Source organism: Rissa tridactyla, chromosome 1 (genome assembly GCF_028500815.1).
Source record: "Rissa tridactyla isolate bRisTri1 chromosome 1, bRisTri1.patW.cur.20221130, whole genome shotgun sequence".
Classification (NCBI taxonomy): Eukaryota; Metazoa; Chordata; class Aves; order Charadriiformes; family Laridae; genus Rissa; species Rissa tridactyla.
Window position 1 is genome coordinate 146337753 of NC_071466.1, and position 25896 is coordinate 146363648.

At 42.1% G+C, this 25896-nt stretch overlaps 1 protein-coding gene across 18 annotated transcripts in view; it reads right to left on the reverse strand.

Moving 5' to 3' along the window:
* Window positions 1–8898: 8898 nt before the first annotated feature.
* The window catches only part of SOX5 (SRY-box transcription factor 5), a 657730-nt gene continuing 640732 nt past the window's right edge, over window positions 8899–25896 (reverse strand). For all 18 annotated transcript variants that reach the window (XM_054207629.1, XM_054207623.1, XM_054207624.1 and 15 more), the window contains 4 exons: window positions 25619–25727; window positions 24528–24701; window positions 18100–18316; window positions 8899–14734 (listed from right to left, as the gene is read on the reverse strand). In XM_054207629.1, coding sequence (XP_054063604.1) covers window positions 14431–14734; window positions 18100–18316; window positions 24528–24701; window positions 25619–25727 — 804 coding nt within the window. In that variant the 3' untranslated portion in view covers window positions 8899–14430. The remainder of the gene's footprint in view (window positions 14735–18099; window positions 18317–24527; window positions 24702–25618; window positions 25728–25896) is intronic.

Here is a 25896-nt window from a genome sequence, read left to right on the forward strand (position 1 = left end):
GCACCATTTCACGCACAGCCCCGCTGCAGGGAGGGCAGGATGGCACCTTGTTTTGCTCTGGGGCTACCTCCTTCTGAGTGGGAGCCTCTGCCTCCCCTGTGGCAAAGCATGGCCATGGTGGAGTGTAAGAACCAAAGACTTCAGTGGGGAAAAGAACAAAGAAATGGATGTGTCCATTGTCCACTTACCTGGGCTATTCTTGACCAAAGCATCACAATTTGCCACTGGTTGTATAGTCCTCATTTTCTGTGGCTTAATCAGCCTGGCAGAAAGGCTCAGTGCTTGGGGAAGCAGCTGAAGGCCAAAGAAACCAGGCTGACACCCCTGGACTGCTCCAACCAACGGGCAAGTTCGGGGCTTATCCACGCACATGTTGAAAATCAGTGAAGTTGTTTGACCTTAAATTCACTACATCTTTGCTGCCCATCAACAGAAATGATGCTTACGCTACCCTCTGAGCTTCCAGAGATCTGATGAAGACAGCAAGCAGTTGAGAAGAATGCCGATGGAGGATCCCAGCAGCCACGCTCGAGGGAAACACTGGCTCTGGGTCTGCACTGAAGTCAGCGTGTCTTGTTCTCTGCACCAAGACAAGGCCCCAGGAAGGAAAAAAAATAAATGCAAATAATGGTGTAGTTGGAGACTAAAACGTAATGCGTATGCCCGAGGAGGCCTACGGAAGTTTGCACAGATAGTCCAATCTTCGAAGCTTTGCTTCTGTCAGTTTAGGTCTATCCTCACAGTAGCACGGTTAGGGACTTTATACATTAAGGACATTATACACACCTTATGTGCATACAGGGGTTTGGGGAGCAGAGTAATTCTTCAGGGAATCAGATGGCATTAACACCGATGCTGTGCTGCAGGTGTTTGGGATTTGCCAGGCGTTAGCATCAGGTGCCAGTAGCGTCATTCCCTTTCAAAAGAGAGAAGCACAGGACCCAGATGCTGAGGTCAAAACAAAAAGAATCCCTGCTTTAAAAAAAAAAATACTAATCTGGGGATCTGGTAGACTTTAAGGGTCTGCTAGATGCCGTCTTTCTGTCGCTCTAGTTCAATAAGTCTCAATGCCACTATTTTAACGTCCAGCAAATACTTAATATCACATAAACTTAAGTATCCGTATGTCATCCATATGTATGTGTGTCATAAATATATGTCATTTGTGTTTGTATATATTAACAAAACCAGACTCTTATTATAATTTCTGGAGAATGAACCACTGCTTGATTTACAAACTTGCAGAGGTTTTGAAAGGTGTTAATAAACTTCAGTGTGCTGTAGACAATGTTAAATTGCTTGCCAAAGCCCCAGGCTAAGTTGGTCTTGTAAAGCTTAAACCAGATCCTTGGAACTTGCAGACAAATCCAAGGACCCAAAAAAAAAAAAAAAAGGAGAAAAAGAAAAAAATTAGAAATCAGATGCTCAAGAGAGAATATTCTTGCCAGTAACATGACAGAGTCAAGTTAATTCAAAGTGATTCAAACAAGAAAGATTTTTTTATTATTTTTTTTTTAGGATATTGCTGGCCAGTTCTGCATCCCGAATCTGATTGACATATGATACTACTAGGCTGAATGAAGACATTTTGCACATGTTTTTGCTTTAAAGAGCAATTGCTAGGGGTAACACTGGTTAGTTACAACATGGAGACATGCCAAACTGTTCTGAATGAGAGTGGATTGCTGGCTATCTCGTGCTTCAAGGTTTGTAGGGCTGGGTGGATAATTAAGCATTCCTGACATCGCCGTGTGGTCACATAAACTCAGAGGGTTGCAGAAATTAATGTGGAAGCTTAGGTTCCCACCGGCTGTGCTGTCCAGTTCTGTAAAAGGGGATTTCCACCACAAGAAGTTGAATGAACTCCGCACTAGACTATATGAGAATATCTTTGACTATTATTGAAATTTCACCACAAAAATTAATGTTTTGACACAATTTTTGGACATGGCTTTTTTTTGACTTTTTTTTTAAATAACCATCTCTTTTCAATACAGTCTTTAAATCTAGTCACCAACTTTGCCAGAGAGATTTACTATTTCTTACCGATCTACAGCTTTCAGAATGGAGTTTCCAGATTTGTAGTTTTTGGAAAGATTTTTCTGAATGAAAACTCTTCTGTCCCACAAGGTGTTGATGCATTATTGAGAGCAACAGCAAATGAGCTCATTAATTCTTAACAGCAGCCTGAGCCTGCAGAGGCAAGCTTGGGTGGGAAAAGTCCTTAAATCTCTGTCAGCATTTAAGGTCTTTTTTTCTGTTTGCTTGGTTTTCAGCCACCATGGTTGATCCTCCTGTTAGAGCGCCCGGTCACACTTTTGAGCAGCTTTACTTTTCCTCAGCCTGTGTATTTTGCATCAGATAGCTCCGCAACAAAATGCTTCCCAGGTTCCGGTTAAAAAAAAAATTAAATCAAACCTCAGCTGATTCTACTTGAATTTCCAACCTATAAGTGCATATCATATGTTTCTTCCCAATTGAGAAAGAAGATGAGTTTCTGAACTGGCTACTTTCCTGAGGATTACATGGCATTAGCATAGGGAGGGAGCGGGAGAAAACCACACAAACTAAAACAGCTGGCTTGAACTTCACCTGGCAAAACCTCTAATAACCGAGACTGATTAATCTAAGTTTCCAGTGTTCAGAATGGAAATTTTCTAGTCCACGTGCTGACCTTTTCCAGCCACCAATTATACCTTACACTGAACAACTCAAGCTCTATTTGAGTTATGAAACCACTTTTTCAGCATCGAGTCTTCAGCTTCATGCCATTTAGGTCCACATGGCTCGTATTTGATCACTCTGTGCTTTCGTGCGTGTTAGTGCTTCCTCTCTTTTTTTGTCACGAGGGGTAAATTGAGAGATCCCACCCCCCCCCACCCCCCACCCCGTGCGCCCGAGATCAGGCCAGGACCCAACATCTCCAAGGGATGATTTGCATCAGCATACACAATATGTCAAAGCATCATGCCTTAATCCAGTGAGCGCAGCGACAGGGCTCGTGATGTGACAAGGCAGATCAGCCGATGCTGTACATGTCTTGCCAGCAGTGGGTAACAACAGGGGTGACAAACGTGGAGGGGGGGGGCTAAGAAAAAAACAGTGTATGGAGAAACGGAGATACCCCTCCACTGCCCCCACCAACACTGACTTGTGCCCACAGTGTGGGCATTGCTAAGCAGCTCGGAAATACATCCACATCTTCACAGCAGACAGTGCCCACCGAGCCATTAACACTTGTTTCTAGTGTTTTCCAAATTGCGGTTTGTTAACTAGCAACCAGAACTTAAAGTAAGGAAGTCTAAACACCTATAACTGAAATAAGTCAGCGCTCTGTTTCAATAAACTTGAAAGCGGCTTTGCCGTTTTCTTTGTATTGTCTTTCGTGAAGGCATTTGCTTCCAGACTGTATTAACAAAATATGTTGTTTGACAGATATCATCTCAGCAGACAGGTTGCCTAATCTGTTTTATTGACAAATTGACTTATTATTTGATCAACTTGAATATAGTCTTCAAGATATATTTCTATTATAAAAAAGTAGATGGAACAGAGAATAATGTGTTTAGTCCGTCATCGTCTTTCAGCTGTCATTTAAACACTGGTGTGTCTGTAAGAAAAGAAAAGAAAAGTTATACAGTTGTTTTGATCATGCTGTCAGAATTGTCTTTATTGTCTGTGGGGGAATCGCCTATGTAATTTCTTCTTCCTTGATACGATAATATATTGACCTCCCTCATTCAGTCAGAAGAAAGCGGGTTACGATGGCTCTACCCACCACCTACATGAAGTTTCATATTCTATCAGAAGAGAAACAAAGCATCTCTGGGAGCCAGAATCACTTATACTTCACTTCCCCTGTGTTCTCTTTCAATGGGACCTGGAAACAAAGTGAAGTTAAAAGGTTTTCCTCCCCAAACACAGAAAGGCTTTGCAAAAACAAAAATAAATTTCTAGGCTGTTATGTTACAGTCTTTTCATTAAAGGGGTGTGTATGGGGGGGGGGTTGGTTATGTTTATTTTTAAGTCAGTACATTGTACTTGAAAAGTTTCAAAGATATAAAGAATACAAAAAAATTCAAATACGGATTAATTTGGTTAACAAGGTAAACGTGACAGCTTTAAGATTGCTCAAACTGAATTAAAAAAAGTGTAGGTAGTCAACACAAGGTGATATTATTTTCTTCTTGTTGTTTAGTTCAGTGGGTAAGTATGTCTTTAGAGGGAAGTTGTACGTGCTTTTGAGTCACAAAGTCAGGATTTTTGATAAAAAGAAGCCCAAAATTGAAACAGTTATGTTTGCAACCTGGGAGCTCTAGGAGCAAAACTGGGCCTTGAGCTGTACCACCCCTGGCCTTGGTTTAGCAAAGCACAGATCTGACTAATGGAAACCTGGCCACAGAAAAAACATATACCCAAAACATTCACAATTTGCCCATCTTTGGGTTTTTTGGTTTTTTTCCTTCCTATTTTTTTAAACCGCAGACATTTAATGCCATGCTTGCTTGAGAGCTTTTTCCTGTAGCTAATAATACTTTGCACTGCTGTAGTGCCTTTAATCCAAAGATCTCAAAGTGCTTTGCAGGCATTAATGAATTAAGCCTCATAACACCCCTTTGAAGTAGGTATTATTATAGCAGTCTTAGAGATGGGCTGAGTAATTTTCCTGAAGTTGCAGAGCAAGTCTCCGACAGAGTCAGGAATAGCCTGCCGAAGCCCCGCGTCTCGGTGGCTTCTCTAACACCCCGCCATTCTCCCCGACTAAGACTCTTAAATCATTTTAATTTTAAATAATTACTTTGATTTACTTACTGTATTTAAGTCATATCTCTGTTAAATACAAGGGGAGGCATTGATTTATCCTTGGTGGGTTCGGCATTCACTGCCTGTGAAAGTTGCGCTGATAAGGTGAAGTTAAACCGACACAAATCCCTGTGTGGGGATGCTCTTGCGGGGGGATAGGAGGGGCTTTTTGGGGCTTAGTTTGAGCCCCCGTCTTCAGGCACACACACTCAAGCTCGTACAGCTCCGTCAGTGCGGCTGACACCCACCCGAGTTGCCGGTGCATCAGCGCAGCTGCCTGAAATTACCAAATTACCGTTTTCTATGGGCAATGATCTGTACTGTAAATGGTCCTTTATACGGCTAGAACTGCACCTATGCGAGCAGTTTCCATTATTTGTGGTAGACCAGCTCTCCTTCCTGACAATGTTAACTAAGACTAAATGTATAGTCAGGACTTAAACCAAGTCCAACTTTGCTGGCAAAGCCATTCAAACTGCTGCTTGAATTGCCATGCAGGGCTGGCAGAGTTTTAACTAAAACTTAAATTTGTGCTTTTAATTATATTTTCAATTATGTATGTACCATTCTAGTGCCACTAAGACCCAGTTGCACAGAAAGACTCCCTGCTTGAAGTATTTTAGATTTTTTTTTTGGGGGGAGGGGGTCTGTCTTGGTGGGAGTTTAACCTCTTCCTAAGTGATGGGGTGGGAGCAAGGGTGAGCCTGTTTTTTGGCCAAAGTAACTTTCCGTGCTGCCTCTGGCAGCAATTTTAGAAGCATCCAAAAAGGTAAATTGGTGTAAGTCTGCAAAGAACCAAACCCATGCTCAATAAATTAGTACTCCCAAGCCAAGCCATTTGCTTTGGTTAGGTTAATGGGTCAGGCATGACCATTCCTGGGTACTGCTGTCACACGCCCTTCAGCCAGACGGGGCTGGTGCGGTGGCGACAGTGGAGTTCCCTGGACATACAGTGCTCTGAGATGAATTGGGTCCGAGACAGAGGAGGATTCCAGCTGAGCGCTGGGTGCTCGCCCCACTCCCCTGGCCCCAGGTGCTTTCTTCGTCCCAACAAGGCTGCTCTGCCAGCAGAAAAAGACAAAAAGAAAAAGAATAAAAGAACGAAAAAAAAGAAAAAGAAGAAGAAAAAGGAAAAGGAAAACAAAAAGAAAAAGTAAAAGAAAAAGAAAAAGAAAAAGAAAAAGAAAAAGAAAAAGAAAAAGAGAAAAAGAAAAAGAAAAAGAAAAAGAAAAAGAAAAAGAAAAAGAAAAAGAAAAAGAAAAAGAAAAAGAAAAAGAAAAAGAAAAAGGAGAGGAGAGGAGAGGAGAGGAGAGGAGAGGAGAGGAGAGGAGAGGAGAGGAGAGAAAGAAAAGAAAAAAGAAAAGAAAAGAAAAGAAAAGAAAAGAAAAGAAAAGAAAAGAAAAGAAAAGAAAAGAAAAGAAAAGAAAAGAAAAGAAAAGAAAAGAAAAGAAAAGAAAAGAAAAGAAAAGAAAAGAAAAGAAAAGAAAAGAAAAGAAGAAGACCCCAAAGCAACAAGCACTGTCTAATCCCTTGAGGTGGCAGGTAGAGGTGACCAGCTTCTACCAGCAGTTTTTGAGTAGCCGTGCCAGGCATGGCGCAGAGCAGGCGAGGGGGGTGTGTGTGTGTGTGCGTCCATGTGTGTGACTGCACCTGGTGTGCGGGGAGCCTGTGACCCGGCTGAACCACAGTGGCTGCAAGTTCACGCGACAAGAGCCAGGGAACCGCTGTTACAAATAATACCAGGGAATCTGTGGAGTCTTTTCTGCAGATCAGATCAAATTTACTTGCGGGAGAAAAACCCTCATCGAAACCCCACAGTGTTTGCTGCCTGCCAGCCTTGCAAATCCAGGTTGGAACGGGGAAGGGCGGCTGCCACCCCTCTGCCTTGCGCAGCCTTGTTAGCAGGAAGGTTTTGCAGCTGGGGCATAGCTGATGCTTGCAGCGCTGCCAACACCAGCAGCCTTTCTGAATTAGGACAACGATGCAAGCAACCTCTGATTTCAGTGCATGGCCATCAGTGCTACCGTAATACCAACAGACACGAGCGTAAGCATCCACAGGACTGAAATTTGTTACCCCGACTATCTCGAATCCACCAATCTCAGGCACTAGATTACTTTGATAAATACGTGCCGAAGACTTTCTACACCTTTTCAGTATGCGCTTTCCACTGGCCGGCCTGACAGCCACTGCCTGTTCTTCTGCCACATTGCATTTCTACAGTATTGATGAATATTTATTAACTGAAAGCTTATTGACAAGCTCCCGTGCACTCTTTCTCGCTGATGCCAAAGTCACAGTGCTGTGATTCCTCGTGAGGCACATACGCTTTCCATAACCTTTCATGGCTTCTGTGGGGGGTCTTTTCACTTTCCTACACATATATAGCTCTGTATGTTACTTTCTTGGTAGGAATGCGCTAATTGTCACACGTCTTTCTTTTTAAAATAGATTAATGTCATAATTATCCTCATTTTCTTCCTTCCTGCTACAGGCAATTGCTGTAATGCTTTAGCATTTTTTGAAAAGAAAAAAAAAAAAAAAGGAAGAAACCACCCTCCCCCCCCCAACTTGTCTAGGGAAAGAATTGTTACCACTCCCCAGTCTAGGCCATAATACCGCTTAAGCACTCTTGAAACTTTTTTTTTGCTTCAGCTGCACATTTAGGGTTTAACTGGTTTTCATTCCCATTTTTGCAAAGTTCAGCCTTGTCCACTCATATTACGATGGTGTACATTACACTCGTATTACAATACATTAGGTGTATCTTCAACTTGGATTTTCTCGTGTTCTAGACATTTTTTCCCCACTGGTTTCGGGAACACAGTTGCTCCTGTTAGGCACCAACCCAGCCACAAATGAAAAAAGTAGAAGGAATCGTACGTCCCTCCATCTCAGCGTAGGGCAGTGAGGCGGCTTCAGGTGAATAGTGCGTGCCCTGCCAGCAAAGGCACAAGGCAGTGGGGCTTTGGCAGTGGCGTTCCTTGGTTCAGGGTCGTATTTGTTAAAAGGGCAAAGAAGCAAAATGTTTGCCTTCACTCAAGTTGCGGGTAAGGTTTCAGCCACGCTGAATACAAACTACACCGTAATTCGACATACACAGAGCCCAGCGTGGTCAAGTCTGTTCCTCCAGACTTTGGGGTCGACAGGTGCTACCTTCATCACGCTGATGATAGAAACGGATAAAGAGATTTTAAGGGGTTAAAGGATGCTGACATACATTGGCCTGAGCCTTGCATTATATGGTTCTGCTCAGGTTCATTTCCACTTGCGCTGGACAGGTGCTATACAGGTGCTGTAGAGGTGCTATAGGCTGTATCACGGAGCTGCCAAAATAGACCTCTGGTTTGCCGACGGGCTGTTTGGTTCAGGTGCCACCCTGCTCCCAGGAAGAGCACAGTGGACAACCTGGCAAGCAAGAGAAAGGCAGGCAGGTTCATAGGACCTCCACCAGCTACCTTCTGCTTTCCCAAATATTGCCTTTTCCCTTTAGGAAATCTGGAACCGTAGAATGGCATCTGTCAAGCCGTAGGCACTTGAGAGTAAGCACCCATCAGAATAACTTACTGTCAAAAACAGGTACAAATTCATTTCATCCCACTTTGTGCCATATGCTGCTGTCAAAACTTCATGAACTGTTTAGGCAGCATGTTGGGACATTTTGACTAACTATGAGCAGAGCTATTTTTTTCATAGCTTTGTGTCATCGGCGTTTATAATTGGGTATTTCCCTGAATTGGCTTCGGTCTCCAAACAGATAAGCCTGTAGGTGGTGAACGTAACCTGGGAAGGTGGGCACCGGCCAAACCTCTGGATTCAGCCATCCCCATTCATGAGGCCTCTGAACGGGAAATTGCACTGTACTACATTGTTCAGGAAACAAGTATTTCTTTGGTTGTAATGCTGATATTTTAAAGATGGGGCGAATTTTTTTCCTGGGATTTGACGAAAACCTCGACTTTCAGAGCAGACTGGGAAGCTGATGCTAAATCTCATTTTCTGTTCCTTGAGCCCCGCCGTTTTGTTCTCCTGACGAGAAAATTAACTAGCGCACCCTGCACTGTAATAAGTGGGAAACAGACCACAGGATAGGTAAAGAACACATTTGCTGTTTTATTGGTGCCTTGCAGGGCAATAATACTGAAAAAGGGGAATGCAAAAGAAACAAAAAACCAAAAACCAAAAACAAAAACCCAGGATGGTGGCAACCCACATTGTATTTTTTTTTAAAGAGTACATCAACTCCTGTTTTTTTTTATTTATTGTGGCATGAATGATAACATAAAACCAAAACATGAAAATATACAACTTATATTACACTATGTGTTATGAACAAAATATAAATCTATAACTCTATGTTATATTTACATAATTATTTCTTTTATTAAATTTCAAGTGAGATGGTAGGTTGCACATACTTTGTTTTAAGCTCCAGGCATTTGATTGTCTCTATTTCTTTTCTATTTTCATTTCACTTGTAAAATCCAAAACGTTAGAAGGAGTAAGAGCTTTAGAGCCAATGGAGCTATATAAATACTGTTTCAGCAAACCAGTGACAAAAACACTGGGGAGTAGAGAAATCAGTCAGTAGAAAAAACGAACTTGACATGTTCTTCAATCTGGGAAACTGACAAGTTAAGATAAAGTTGAAAAAATGTAAATATAAACCAAGCTAAACAGCCAGCCCATGCCCTGTGAATTGAGGATACACTTGAATCCACATCTAGTGAATTACGCACAAGTTCTTTGCAAAATTGAAGGTATGATTCTATCGAGAAGTGGGCAGACAAAAATACTTCCTATCCGATACAACATGCCCTTAAACGTACGAGATACCATATAGTCGCCATTCATTCTAGCAGATGAATTCTTGCTAAGTAAGGTCTACGTTTCCACGGAGTATAATTATTTTTGATGTTACGAACGTGATGTCAGAGGCTTCTTCGGGGACAATAACAGCTCATCTCTTTGGATTAAAAAGAAAAAGCTCTGAAAATGTGCTGTGGAAAGGTTAAAGACAATTTACTTTCTAAAAAATGATTTAATTAAAGAGAGAGTCTACTGCAGTAACCAAATCTTTGAAATAATGTCTTCGAAGAAAGAATTTCTTCCATATGCATTCGTAATAAGAGGATTTGGTTACAAAACTAATTAAATGCTATAATAATAGCTAGTGTTCTTTTCTGGGGGCCTGATTAATATAGCGGAACGGTTAAATAAAGATGTTAAATGCACTTAAAAATCCTATTTTACTAATATAAGGCATGAATAAATTGAAAAAGGATATACTCTGTGTTATTTAATTGAGCTTAGAAGCAAGTGCCTCAGTTTTTTTTTTTTCCTCTTTCTTTTCCCCTTTTCCCCACTGCTGGTGGTGTTTTGTAAGCTCGCGAGACGCACGGCATAAGCGGCTCCCCAGATCTAGGAGGAGGTGGCCTGTACCCCCCCCTCCCCCAGCGCCGGCAGCTCCCCAAGATCATCCTCGCTCGCCAGGTTCCCGGGGAAGAGGGGAACGACGAAGCCTGCCTCGGCACTAGGGCCTCGATGCGCTTTTAGGTTAATACCATCCTAATCTCTTCTAACCTGGTTTTTCTACATGCTCCAGGGCACAGAACCCAGGAAAAAAAAAAAGAAACAAGACAAGAAGATCTTTTTATAAATGTATGTTTTGCTTTGTTTTGTGGTTTTTTTTTGTTTTTGTTTTTTTTTTCCTAAGAAATTTAAGAGGGACAAACAGGGCCTCATTTTCAAATCTGGTCTTCTACTGCCGAAGGGTATATGGGCGCTCATCCTCGGACCCAACAAAACATTAGCACAGGCGTTAAGCATTTTGCTGGTTTGGGACCCCAGAGCCTTTTTTTTTTTTCTGCCTTTTTTCTTTTTAACATTGCTGCATCGGTTTCAACACCCAAATGCAGGACGTGGACAGTCGGCTTAAGCTACCCATCCGAAAAGCCCGACTGAACCCCAGGCTCTAGCGCAGTCTCTCAGACGGAAAAGCGCATGGTAACAAAACCAGTGTTCACCTGAGGCCGAGCCCAGGCCAAGGCAGAGAGCAAAGCTCCCGGAGAAAGAAGGGCTCTGTCGTGCCGTCCACTGCTGAGAGCCCCGGCACGGGTGCTCCTCCGGCGCGGGACCCAGCCTGCCTCCGGGAGCGTCTCCTGCGGCACAGCCCCCGGCGCGGGGCTGAAATTCGGTCCCGCTGAAGTCAAAGGGCCTTTTTCCCGTTGACTTCCCCGAGGCCGGCTTTCCAGCCCAGGCGTCTACGACTTGCTCCATTCACGCCTGCCGCAGTGGCACCTACCTGGAGCTAAAACAAAGTATTCTGGTAGCCCAAAGTGACACAATTAAACCAGAGAGTCTCTGTAACGTGGTGGAAATCAAGCATCCAGCAAATGTGAGGTGAACCCACAAGAGTCAGAAGTAATTTGTTCACAAAGACAGGGAACAAATTTAAAAGTTAAAAAAAAAAAGGAGCAAATATCTGTTTTCACATTGTACATAATAATGATATAAAAACAATTGTCTATTATTTTTTTTTCCTTCTTATCCAAACAGAGTGCTTCAAAAAAATTGGCTCTAGATGACTGGTGTAATTAAATAACTAAAACGAGTGATGAGAGAGCAGAAGTTAATTAAGATTGAAAACAACACTCCCATTAATTCACTCCATCATAATAAACATCAGAAGTTGACATGGCTGGGGCCAAAATTAAAATAAAAGAAAGAGGAATGGTGTGAGCAGAAGAAGAAGCGATTTGTTTCCATATGTATATATATATATTTATATATATATAAAAAGGCAAGGTGGGGAGGGGTATCCATTTTAAATAGCCTAACAGCTTCATTTGCTGCACTGCCAAATTAGAACAGAATAAAATAAAGTTAAAAAAGGGGGGGGATAAAATAAATTATACATAATTTACTAATCTGGGAACAGCTGACCATTATTATTATTATTATTATAATTACCATTACAACACTAGCAAGAAGAGGCAGTTCAACTGAAAAAAAAAACCAAAAAACCAAAAAACCAACACAGTCATAAAATACAAACAAAAAGAACCCTCTCTGACATGGAGGATATGATCAGCTACTCCAAGCATCACTTCAGAGCAAATCTTCTGAGAGAGAGAAAACAGAAAAGAGGCAGAGGTGGAAAACAAAAAAGGGAATACAGGAGAAAAATAAAACAGATGTTGCAGGGTAAAACTACCACACGTCCAAACCGCTCGTCGGAGTATTGTCCTAAGTCTTCAATGGCATTTGCTCGTTTGCTTTGCACGAGGTCTGCAGAGGTCAAGTTACACTTCAAGTGGGATTTCAAGAGGCAAAGAAAGGCCTCCCGCATCTCCTTCCCAGTCTCTCCTCCGACCTGCCCCTTTCATCCTGCACCCGGACTCAGATGGCTGACTGCAGCAAGGGCTAAATTTGCCCGGCCGAGGGACCATTTGCAAAATCAACGTTGCCCAGTACTGAAGACCACGGTTCTGGTGAACACTTGGGCTGGGACCTCACCGGCACTGAGATGCACAGGGCTATCCTTATAAGTTAAAAGCGGTAACGATAACAATGAGTCTCTCTCTGGGAGTCGGAATTTACCAGGGAGCAACATGAATATAAAGGCGGCATCCTCAGTTAGAAAACTGACTCAGAGGAAGGCTTTTGCCTCAGGACAATCCTAAGACTTTGCTTCCCAGGCCAGGGAGTAGCTCCCGGACAGCTGCTGTTTGAAATCAGAGGTAGCCTTTTTGGTTGGTTGGTTGGTTGGTTGGTTGGTTGGTTGGTTTAGATCTAATGCTTCTGTCTGGCCACACGAACCTGGGTCGTCTTCTACAGGAAGATCAGAGTGAGGAGGTGAAAAGAGACTCTTTGATTCACTTGCATTTACATTATTTTTTATGAAATAAAGGGTAACCTTCAGTTACCTTATTGAAAATACAAGAGGCTAACTTCTGCTCAGGATTGCCATTGTGTAAATCTGCCTTCCTTGTCTGGCCGCTGTCGCCCAAGGAAGGCAAAACTGCCCAAGCAACACACCTAATGGCTCTAGAACAATACCAAAAATATTATAGCCCAGGAGAACAATTCTTCACTTGTGAGAGGCAGCAGCTAGGGAAACTCGGCACTGGAAAGGTTCAGATTCTTACATGCCGACTTTGGAACATGGAAATCTCTTCACAGCTATTAGCCTTCCTGCCTACACAAACATCCCACTGATAAAAATGGATTTCTGCAAGTGCAAAGGAGAAAAGAAGTCGGTTTAAAAAAACCCGCCTTTTGAATCAGAGATCAGTACTCAGCCACTCTGAAGGTACAAGGTCATTAAAACTGGACATCACGGTAACCTAATTAATGCTCAGCGAGGAGGTAACATTTCCAGTTGCCGTGTCCTGTGCTGAACAAATCACATTTTTGATAAGCCTTTTTTATGTTGTTTATGGTGCCACTTGAAGTGTAAATTAAAAGCAAAGGCTCCTTACAGACCAAGTCATTTGGAGGGTGCGGGACTTCATTCTGGAACATGCTTTTTGCTCACAATAGTCCAATATTATTCTTATTAGTACCATAAACACGCACACATGAAAATCCAAGATCATAAAATATTTTTTCTCTAAATTTCTTATGTCTCTCTCTCTCTCTCTTTTTTCACCTGAGAACGGCACCTACAGTTTCCTTTAAAAAGCAAAACCAAACCCAAAAATATATGTCTAATCTCACCAGCTGCTGGTATATCAGGTTCTTCAAGGGATTGTCTAAGATACAACACTGTCCTAAACTTAAGACAGAGCAGGAAGCAAAAGAAAAGCAAAAGAAAAACAAAACAAGAAGAAGAGACCAACCAAAAAAAAAAAAAAAAAAGCAAATTGGACTAGTTCAGCGCTTTAGTACAAATTTGGCACTTGCTCAAAGACTCAGTATGGTGTGCAACTGATGAAGAGAAGTCCTCTCTTGAAAGGAAATAATTGCTTGTTGGGGTTAACAGAAACAGACTCCCCACTTCCTTCCTTGCCAGCCACGCGCACAGGCACGCACGCACACACACACACGCTTCTGACCCAGATTTGCCAGGGAGGAGGAGGAGGAGGAGGAGGAGACAGAGGGGGTCAAAGGAATTTTATCTTTTTTCTTTCCTGTCAGGTGCATTACCAAAAAAAAAAAAAATTATTTCTCTTTAAACTGTAGCACAAAACAACAAAACACATTCACAAGCCACTTGTTGGCACTGTGTACCTGAGTGAGAATTTCTAGAACATTGTAGAACAAACAGCCATAAAGTTTATTTGAAAAAAAAATAATAATAATAAAAGGTCGACGGGTAAGACTTCAGTGCTTGGGTATAGCAGCTGAATTACTGGCATTATTTTACCCATAGCTTATATCATTCTGTTGTTGTTGTCGTCGTTGTCTTTGTTTCCTTTCTTCTGAGCCTTTTTTCTTCTGATGCAGGCTGATGTCTATTAGTCAGCTGATGTCCCAACTAGTTAAGACTAACAGTTAAAGTAACAGTCAGTGTATGAGAAAGTTAATGTGCTTGGCCACTGGCAAGGATAAACCAGATGGGGCTTTATTTATTTTTTCTTTTCTCCTTGAAGTCCCGTAGGTCACGAGATATTTGGACCCTGATCAGTTGGCTTGCCCCGCGATGTGATTTTCACTGTCACTGCCATAGTCCGCATCGGGGTCATCCTCTTCCTCATCGTATTCATCGTAGATTTCTCCATTGACGTCATCGGTCTGCATCTCTTCCTTGATATGAGGCTCCTCGCCTTTGATGCCGTAAGTGCTCTGGATGACGGGCATCCCGGGCTCCGGGCTGCTGGACACGCTCGAGTGCTCGGAGGGCAGATGTGGGGAAGGCATTCCTGCCATGGCGATGGCTCCTGGATAAACTACGCCTGCGGTGGCAATGGGAATCTGTGCTTGTTGCCTGCCGTGGAGAAAAAGTAAAAGGACATTTGAATACTGGAAGGAGTAAAGGGAGGGCAAGAACAACAGCACTTTGCAAGCACATAGCAAATGCTCTTGGGGTCCCGAGGAAGCTCCTGGAGGGCCCATGCAAGACAACCTTCATATCAACATTCCTGACTCACCAACTGATGCTCCCGAAATGAACACCAAGCCCAAACCAACTTCATCGATAAGAAAACCCCATCTCTGTAAACATCTCTAGCTGTGCCTGAACTACGCAGCTTCAGCTTGCCTGCCTGTGACGAAAACTCCTTTACTGGGTAAACTGGGTGTCCCATGAGCCAGCCAAAAATAAACACCTTTTCCATTGTGGTCCAACTTAAAAACCATGTATTTAGAAAATCTCCTTTTTCAATAATCCAAGCTGCTGGCAGGACTAGGCATAAAAGTAACACGTCGCCAACAGGAGAGACGTGTCCCGGGCTAGGTAGTTTGCATAGGAATGGGGAGGTGCCGTAGGAGAGTACCAGCGGACCAGAAGAAAGCAAGGCAGGTCTCTGCAAAGAGGCGATTTTTACTCCACGTTCGCTCAGAGACCTGGCCATTATTAGGGAGAAGACCAGTGGGCTTTCTGGGGGCAACATGGGTTTATAGGATGATCACTAAGGGCCTCCCACTGGAAGGCGATAGTTTCCACAGCGAGCGGCCCTTGTGAAAAGCAGAACCTTTGAAGGAAGGTGGATAAAATTGGAAAAAGGCAGACTTAAAACGGAAGCATGCATTATTTAAAAATAAATAAAAAGCAAGCAAGCAACATGAGCATTTGAGAAAATCCTCTACAGGATGCCTTTATACGGCATCTAAGCCTTGGAAACCTGTCTGCAGCAATGAAAGAAGAATTATTCCAGGCCATAGAAATTCCCTTTGCGTCAAGAACACTAGCTGTGTTATACCAGTGTTTGTTTCCCTGAGAAGCTTCAGGGTCCCAACAAGCCTAGAGGTTTAAAATTCATGCTCCTTTTGTTTCCCTGCTGCATGAAGTAATTCCATTGCAGTAATACTCTTCAGTACATGCTGCACATTGTAATGTCATCAGCGGTGTGTCCATCTGCACTGAAAAGCCTTGCCACAGGAGACAGGGCAGAATCTCTTGAGATGAACATTCTTAATTAAGAATGAAACCCTCCCCTGTTCCCCTGCCTGCCTGTGCCCTGGCTGTACAGTAAGCCTTGCACAGTACAGTGATCCTGAAAGACTTTCCTCTGCCAAACAGCTTTACATTTGTTTGGAATTGCTTGCTGCATTTTCAGAGGCTTCCTGCCTGCCATTCGAGCGAGGCCTCCCTCCGCACAGTCCTTATTTCCGTGTTTCTGAAACAAGCAGAAGTTGTCTCAGCTGAAGATACAGCTCTTAAAGTAGGGAGCGGATCTAATTTGCATTTTATTCTTAATTCAATAGGAAGGCTTTTGTTTTCTGGAGTCAGCATTTCTGTAACAAGATTCAGCACACTTAAATTGCTTTTAATATTTAACAATAGGAACACTTTGCACTTAAATGGTGCTTTTCAGAGTGCTTTTCAAATATTAAATAATTTAAGAATAGTATTTTTCCACTTCTATAGGATGTCCACTCCAGAGGATCTCAAAGCAGTCCTCGGATACTAATGTATTAGGGCTCTCAGCAGCCCAGTGAGGTGAGCTTACCCTACCACCATGAAAGAGGAGGATACAAAGACACAGAAGAATTAAGCGCAAGAAGTTGCAAAAAATGCCCAAATGCCCATTGTGATGCCTTCAGATGGGCTTTCAGCATGTCCCAGCAGCTGCCGCCGCCACAGCTCTTGTAAACCCAATCACACATTTTGGTGCCCAGGCAGGAGCTGGACTGGTGTTTAGAAGTTTAGCCCTAAATGACCTGCACCAGGTGATGCAGCAGATGGGGAACTAAACCCAGGAATGCATCTGTAGCACTGTGACTGCCAGCATCAAACACTGACCCCGCTGCCGTCATCGGCCCCTTTGTCAGTAACTCCTACAAAGATTTCACCCCGGGTTCTGTGCTCTAACGCCCCAGTGCAAATTATCTCCTGAAATGTCTTGATTTCAATGTCAGCTTTGTTTGGAAAGCTAAATTATATGCAGAATGTTACAAGGTTAATTTTTTTCCCCATGATGAAGCATGCATGTTAACCAGATAAGCAGTGTTTTGGGGGCTCTGTTGCCACCTATTCTTTTTCCAGAAGGCCCCCCTCCTCTTTTTTTAATCTCTTGATGCCAAATGTTGGCTGACTTCCCTGTGTTTGTTTCAGTGCTTACCATTGGGATCACTGGACCTGCCAGCGCCACAGGGTTAAGCAGCTCAAATTTCTCTGCTGAGCGGCTTATTATAACAATGCGCACTGTAGCTGTTTAAAACACAGTCTGATGACACTTAACAGTCGCTGGACAGATATTCTCTCCTTTATTGCTCCTTCTAGCTGTTAACTAGAGGGATGCTCAACTCCGTTAATATTAAAATGATTCCAAATTCAGATGAAACAGAACACAAATTCCATTATTTCTGGGGGTCGTTCTTGCTTTTTTTAAGACCACTGCGCAGCGTTTAATTCTCTGGAGCAAATACAGAAATATTGCAGAATATTTGATTTCTTCCGATTCTTTTGATCTGCTGGAACCAAAACCAAGGAGTCTTTCCAGAAGGAAAATACATGATAGTTTTCTAGGCAGATTTAATCTAAAAAAATACCAAGCTGATCTATTAGACGTTTATCAGAACCAGTCTTCTTGAAAATTATGCTCAACACAGACCATTTAGCTTACTGTACTGGAAGACACTCCCTGGTATGACAAATGCTGTCACGATGAACAACGCAGACAACTTCATGCCTGATATGAATTAACTCAGCCAAGTCCATATTCCAGCCCAAGTTCAGTATGTTCAGCAGTCCTTTTGCAGACCACTTGCTACAGATCATACTGAACACAAACTTGTATTTTTGGCTTTTGGATCAAGAGGTACTATCATAGATTCATTCAGATACACTCTCTGAGGCCTCATAATAAAGTAATACTTACAAGGCTTTATTAGAAGACTTATGTTTCATTGGAAAATCTTAAGCTCTTTTTTTTTTCCTTTTGCATGATCAGAGTGGAAATGAGACAGTTGGCCAAAGCTGTAAGAGGAGTATAGAGCAGAGCCAACAAAAAAATCCCTAACTGCTAACTTCCTCCTGGAACACATTGTTTTAAAGTATAAGCTTCATATTCTGTTAGCAATATATAATGTTCGTGCCAATAAAATATAACATTTACCACACTGATTTAAGAATTCTCCCTGAAAATTTTTTTTTGCCAAAAGGAGCGGTAGTTTTTAAAGGTCCCATACCCAACATTAAAATACTGCCTCATCTCCTGGCGTCTGTTGCGCATGATAGCCTTGTACTCGCCAATGCGTAATTTTTTGCCATCTACAAGGCAGGTACGCTTCGGCCTTGGCTTGTATTTGTAGTCTGGGTATTTCTCCAGGTGCTGCTTGCTGAGTCGCGCCTGTTCCTCATAGTATGGCTGCTTCTCTAGGTTTGTCATAGCTTTCCAGCGAGATCCTGTCACCAAAAAAAAAAAAAAAAAAAAAGAATGAGAAATGAGATTCTACTCTTCCACAAACACTGAAAGGCAGGGAAACAAGTAGGTCACCCAGAACAAGATTCCTACGGTCATAACGCTTTAGGCTGGGAATCTGTCAGAGCTTCTAGACAGGGGTCAGGTCTTGTTTATATTTGACTGGTAAACCTCCTGGCTACGGCCAAGAGGCAGAGCGAGAGGATACTGGAAGTTTTGACTCAATATTTTACTGGAACTTATCTACATTATAATGTCTTTCAGGTGGGAAGTAAAACCATCATCCTGACAATGAGAAATCCCTGACACTTTGTTTTAGAAAACAAGGCAGTGTATTTAAACGGAATGCCCAAAGAGCCCTTAGATACACAGAATCCGCTCAGGTAATTCCCCCCCACTTCTCTTTGGCCATGGGTCCGTTTTCGCCTCCTGTTCTGGAGGAGGCACCACTCCCTTGTGCTGTGATCTAGTCGCTGTGCTCCACCACGGCCGGATCAAGGCATAAACTCTGGATACGCACGTGTCTACAGCTTAGTCTTACATGACAAATAACACATCTTTTTAGCTTGCAGGTTTCTGAGAAGCAGAATATGAACTGATCGTAAACGCTACGCTGCTGGGTACAGGAGCCTGCAAAGACCCTTGAAGCAATGCCTCTAAAAGCTATAAACTATCACATATTTCTCAGCGGGGTTTTAACTCCAAGACCAAGTCCTGGTGAACACTGCCAGCTCCAACTTAAAGAATTTAGTATGTGTCGTGAAGGGAAGAGCACTGGGATACTGGCATGCCTCTCCATGGAGCTGCACTATGGCTTCATTGCTGGCAGCCCTGTTTCTGACACTGCCTGTGTTATTGAGTTATTTGATAATGGGGAAATAATGAAGACTTTACAACTGTTTTCAAATACCTCCTGAAAATTATAAACTAATATTTCATAAAGGACATAATATGGGAGCAGAAAGTAAAATTTCTCGAATCAGTTATCCAATTTTATTTTTCCATGAACTATAGAAGTGCTTGAGGGTAAGATACATTTCAAATAACAGGAATGGTCCAAGCTGTGAAACATGTGGCCTAGAAGGAAAACTTTACTGGAAAATCGTCAATTTCCCATTGGAAAAATATTTGAATAGTTTCTCAATTTAATGGGTTCATAATGTCATGTGTCATACTTGACTTCCTCTTGTTCTTCATTTTTTATGGTTACTCATACTGTACTTACCTCATGCTATTACTCAGGCTGGTCTTAGCTCACCATGCCCCTAAGACTTGCAGTATGAAGAGTGTAGTTACCTTTCCCAGGAAAGAAAACGGTTTGGTTCCCTCTCGAAAGGCCCCTTCTGATCATTGACATCATTTTTCCCATTGCTCTTTCTTTGAATATTTATTCCAAGCTCTGTTTGGGCTCCTGCAGTGAAGGGCTAACAGGCTGGTAGAGCCTGGCCTCACACCTAGAGATAACCAACTCGTAACTAATGCTGTCTTTGTTCTGAAGAGGAGCAATGTACATCCCTTTCTTAGCAAACATTACTTTGGAGTCAAAACCATGATTTTTCATGATTTTTACAACACGTAACATGCAGAGATCCTCCAGCTAGTTCTGGAATGGGCAACAGTTTAATTACATTGTTATTAGCTTAGGCACAGCACCATATTAGCATGAGTAGATGGTTTCCAGGATTTGGACTAAAACCCCTGCACGGCACTTCGTATGTCATACAGAGGTAGTAGCTGCACGCAGGGAGCTGTGGCAGGGCTCTGTGTTACACAAGGCAACAAACCTCGGTGGCCAGAATCCTGGTCAGCGGCTTTCTCTCCTGTGGAGAAATTATTCCAAGCTTTTTCTGGCAAAGAGAAAGTGACACCAACTTTCCACATGTACCTCCTAGATTTTGGGCTAAACGACAGAGTGATAAACGTGTGGAGACTGCCAAAACACTGAATACCTACTAATGCTGTGTACGATGGAAACATAGACAGGGCCTGTGTTGAATGATGTTAAGAATTCAGGCTAAAGCACGTGAGCTGTACAGGAAGATGCCCAAATGTAGGTCTACCTTCAAATTCTACCTCATAGACACCGGCACACTGGTGTTTTAGCATATGAAGAAAATCATAAGCGTTAGCCTAAATCTAGAGTCCTCTAATGACAGACCTGCTGTAGTCCCAGTGGCTTAGAAAAAGCCCCAGCCCCATTTCCTGATGATGAATCAGTTTTTATTTATGCATAATAAAGTTGAAAACCTCGGTCTTTAAGCAAATCTTGACATTTGCTTTACATGCTGTGAGAGAAGAGAACCTTCAGTGTAGGAACTCAGAAATAATTTCAGACAGATGGACAGACCGAAAGGTAGAAATCAAAATCAGTTGTTGCAAAATTGCCATGAAAACGTTCGATCCCAGCACAACTCCTTTTTCACTGCGCTAGCTCACTTGCCGCAATCCTACAGTCAGATCTGGGCAGGCAGGTTCCTACCCCCTCATGTGAAAAGATCTGTAAATAGTGGGCGAAGTTAGGCAAACACCTACGTCTTTGCAGGATCAGGGCCGTAAAACCTGAAATTTTGATGGATAATATTTGTATGTACAGTTACACATACAATATTTATACATAAATGTCATTCGTTATGTTTTTCCTTCTTAGGCTGCAAACTCAATACAACAGAAATCCTGGCAGTCTGACTTCTCTTCCCAGCAAATTTTTAATAGCTGCCTTCTGCAGTGATATCTCCTCTTACTATGACTTTTTACCGTTTTTACAAAATATACTAAATATAATTTACTAGTATGGTTTGAAGTATCATAAATAATTAAACAAACAATGCCGTCAAAACAAATTTTGAAAAAGGGCACGTTTTCTGATGATAAGCCCTTGTTTTTTACATTTTATCATTTTCATTTATTTTCTTAGTACTATACAAAATCCAACCAGCTCTCTGATCGGTCTTAATCTGAAATTTTGGAAGTTTGAAGAATACGTGACTGTGACCTTTGAATCTGCACTCACAGGCAAGCTAAGCTATGAACGAGTATCGCCAACCAACATACTAAAACTGGTTAACAACACCCTGTGTTTGGACAAAATATATTTGTAATAGCTTTATCTGCCATTGTTTTATGTGCCTATAAACACACATGGGCAGGCACAGGTACCTATGCACAGTGCCAAGCCTAAGCCCAAACAAGGTGTGATTGAAGAATCTTGAAGAATCGTTCCTTTTAAGGGAAGATTTACACTCTTGGGTGATCATTCTGCTCACCATCTGTGTTATAAAGCTTTGAGTGGGTCAAGTATGCAAGGCTTTTCCCCTTGACTATGAAAACAAGAGCCCGTTCCCCTCCCTGGATGCATGCATAATGAAAAGCAGGATTCGCGCACGATTCTGCCTCATCTGGTGGCTGAAGCCTTTAGAAAACAAATGAGAAAATTCTAAGACTTCGCAGCACCAAACATGGCTCCTACCCCCAAAGCGAGCTAGGGCAGTTAGAGCTGTGCCTACACGATGACTGTGAGGATGGCTGTAGATGCCAGGGCAGTAAAGAGACGTCCCCATGTGGTGCCCCAGCACTTGTGCTCGGGCACACACAGGCACGCGCTAGGTGGGGTTGTGTTTAAAAAATACCCTCACATGCACAAACACTTGTATCATGTAGAGGTATGTGCACAGGTTTGTATTCACACACCTACGCATCCACGAGAGAGTTTCTGCAGGTAGTAGCTAACTTCATCTTTTCCTAATCTCTTTATGGAGATTTCTCAGTGAAATTAATTTAAATATTTACAAAAATATCTAAACAATGCATTACTAAGTTGATAGGGTCCAGCAGACCCATTTTAGCACTTTTTTAACAATTTACTAAAAAAAAATCATTATCCACAAGTTTAAGTTGCAATGAACAGATGGATGACAAACGTATGCACAGATGAATTTAGTGACAAAATCCATGTATCTAATTTTTATGCTCAAAACATAATACCACTGTGTCAAACATAATCCCTAGAGAATTCTAGTGCCAGGAAGGGCACCTCCTCTCATTTTACTATAAAAATGACCCTCGATCAGTGACAACTCCATCTAAGCTACTCTCCGTGACAACGAGCTCTCTGACCTCAATGTGCAGCAGTGCTGCTAAAAAAATGGCAAGGAAAAATTGTGGTTTTCTAATAAAGAGATCCTAATACCTGGCTGAACTGTAAGCTTCTAGTTGCTCTCCCTACGCCAGTTAACAGAGAGCTCCCTGCTGACTTCAAAAGACTGGCCTTTTGCAATTGAGGGAAGACCTTTGTAACGTTTCTGTCAAGAAAGAAGACGTCAGGACATCCCTCTCCATTGCATAGGTGGAGTAAAAAAAATGAAATGTGATGCTGGAAAGAAATAGAAACATCATCTCTTACTGCTTCAGACCTCGCTTTTCCCCATATCTGGCAGCAAAACAGAAAGAGTTTGGAGTCAGCTATACTGTCTGTCACCTCAACAGGATCTGTAATGAATTTGCACATTTTACTCCAACTACTGTATATCTAATCAGAAAAAGATGTCCCCATATCTCCCTGATCTAGCGCCAAATAGTAAAAGGTGATTCCTTATGTTAACAATTTCAGCAGAATGGCTTATTAAAACCAGATTTTAGGGTATTATAAAATGCTTAGAAGCCCTTTAAAATGTCAACCAGGATCCCCAGAGACTGCGTAAAATGTCAGCCCAGCTCAAGCGCCTGTTTTAAGCAGAATGAATTAGCAGCGTGCTGTCGGAGGTTGTTATCCAAAACAATCAGTTAAGAGGGAAAACATCAAGCTCTCTTTGTACTTTCTATATGAAAAGGGCCATTCAGAATGATCTTGTAGATTTCTGAAGCTGATTATTTAAAAACAGGTTTAACCAGGTCTACTCTCAATTTAGAAACAGACCAAAACTATTACTGCCCTGTCCTCAGCCTAATCACATCATACACCTCTGACCAGCATAATCCCTTTTAACCAGTATAAGGTTATTCTACCATCAACATAACCAATTTAGCCTTCTAATCCTGTTCCCATAACTAATCTAATCATCTCGTACCACCCTTTTAATCATGGGTTAATATTGTCACATCTGCCGTCCACAGCCAATACATTCTGCCTCTCCGACCAATTTTATCTCGTTTCCACTTGCCCCCCGCTAACTTTTCATAATACCGCACTCACCAAGCTGAACTTCAAACCTCTGACCAGTCCAAACGTAGCATATTTATCAGCCCTGCAGCTGGTTAATGCTGCCATTACAATTGTGCTACATCTCCCGAGTCTTCTGCAAAACCATTGAGACCTGCAGCCCAGATAAACATTCCCCTCGCTTAAGCTTCTGCCCACTGGCCTGCAGGACACTTAGGTCCTCTAACGCAGTCTTTATCCGTGAAAATGCAATATCTCCGATTTGGTCGCGGATTTTTTTTTTCTGTGGAAGAGTAATTGATTAGCCTGAGAGATCCTCATTGTTCACATTGTGTATCATTCAGCATGTCACAGAGGAATACCTTAGGACACAATGTGGTCCTGGAAATTTCAGCAAGTAGGAGAAGTTGGAAGACTACGGCATGATGTTCACGACAAATATTGCTTGGGATGTGAAGAGAAGAGGATGTGGAAATTAGTTCTGATGTTTATGTTTTGATTTCAGGATTCTTTTCAGAATATTTAGAATAAAAGCATCTTGTGATAGAGATCACGTACTAAAGGAAAATTTAATATAACAGGAACATAATAAAAATTCTTTAAAACTGTCAGTGTATAAAATAAAAGCACGTATTCTAGGATCTTTTCCCTATGGCCATTAATTTGAACAGGAAGTGCTATGCAAAAATCAAATGCTGTGGTGTGCTACCCCACAGAATCTAGTTAGATGAAATGTGTGGGCAAATAAACAATAGCAGTCACTTTGTGCTTGTCCAACAGCCTAATGAAATGCACTGCTTTTGTCTATTCAGTTCACGTTTTCGCACAAAACCCACCACCACAATCTCAGTAATTACAAAGACGCAAGAACATTTCAGGTTATGGTTAAGGTACACCACTGGGCAGCACGGTGGAAGCTCATATCACTGTTGTCCTGACGTTCTACAAGCAGTAATTCTGTTGCGTCGGGTGCTCAGCTCTATTCAGTCAAAAGTGTTTTGAGTTTTGCTACTGAAAGGACAGCGCTCTATTATTCTTACCTAGTATCTTGCTGATATTGGAGTTGTGCATGTCAGGGAAGGCTTGAAGGATCTTCCTCCGTTCATCTTTAGCCCACACCATGAATGCATTCATTGGGCGCTTGATATGGGGCTCATTGCTACCACGCCCTCTGGATTCCCGATAAATTCTAGACTCTGAAACTCCTGCACTTCCTACAAAGAAAGAGAAAAAAATTCCCAGCTTGCGTGTCATTTTGCAGCTTCCTCTTCCATCAGCAATTTATGTCAGGTGCTGCACATTCACCAAGTCAGCGTTCACAGTAGGTTCATGGTGTTTATTCTTTTTACGTGAAGCAGTAGGAAATACCATATATTGCATATTGTCTAGTTTTTAGTTATTCTATTGATTCAGTACCACATAGTATAGGCTTGATGAAGAGTTTCAATTGTTTTTTTCAACACAAAGGATTAAACAGCTTTTCTAAACCATCTTTTACTACTTAATAATGTAAATCCAACACTTATCAATGTAGATTTGCTTTAAACTTCTTCCTTTCTTGCTTACAGAATGCTGGTCATATTATGTTACACATCTACTTTATTTGTGATGGGAAGGGGGTGATATATAGCAACGTTGGGTGTTTCTTCTTAAGCAAGTCTCTAACTAGCAACTGAACATTTACACATCTGCCTGTTTTGGTCCTTACCTCTCCATAACAACATAAGCAATAGCTGAGAAAGAAACAAACATTACGCTTACTTCATCAAACCAAGGAAGTTCCTACAGATGCAGTGCGCGCATCGTGTATGGATGATCAGGTCTATAATTCATGGCCTCACTCTGTGATCTCATTTATCCCACATCTATTTGCCTCCTTTACTCCCTTTTACCGTCAAAAGTACACTCTTGGTCCAGTCTTGAGAAGTGCGGTGTGCAAAAGAGAAGGCTAAAAACCACCTCCAGACTTAAAACACCACACCATGAATCATTTTTTCCTGCCTTGTTTCACAGACGCTTATTGCTAACCGCTTTTACTCCTCACAGGCCTCCAAAGCACTTGGATTTTCCTCCAGATCCCATTGACATGTACACACAAACCTGGAAATAAGGATATGCCATTTGTACTGACCGTCAGAATCTCCACTCATGTTGAAATCCATCATTGCGTGGCTAAACTTCCCGTCTTCACTCTGTTTTACTGCCAGTTGCTGAGTCAGGGTCTCCAGTGTTGTTTTGTCCTATATGGGCAAGATGACAGGATTTGGATTAGGAAAATAATTAAACATTATAACTGTAAAGTTCATAGCTAATTTAGGAGGTTGATAGGGAAGCTGGATAACAATTCATTCACAACAGTTCACTGAGCCAGGTATTTAAGAACACGTAACAATATTTTTTCTGGAAGGG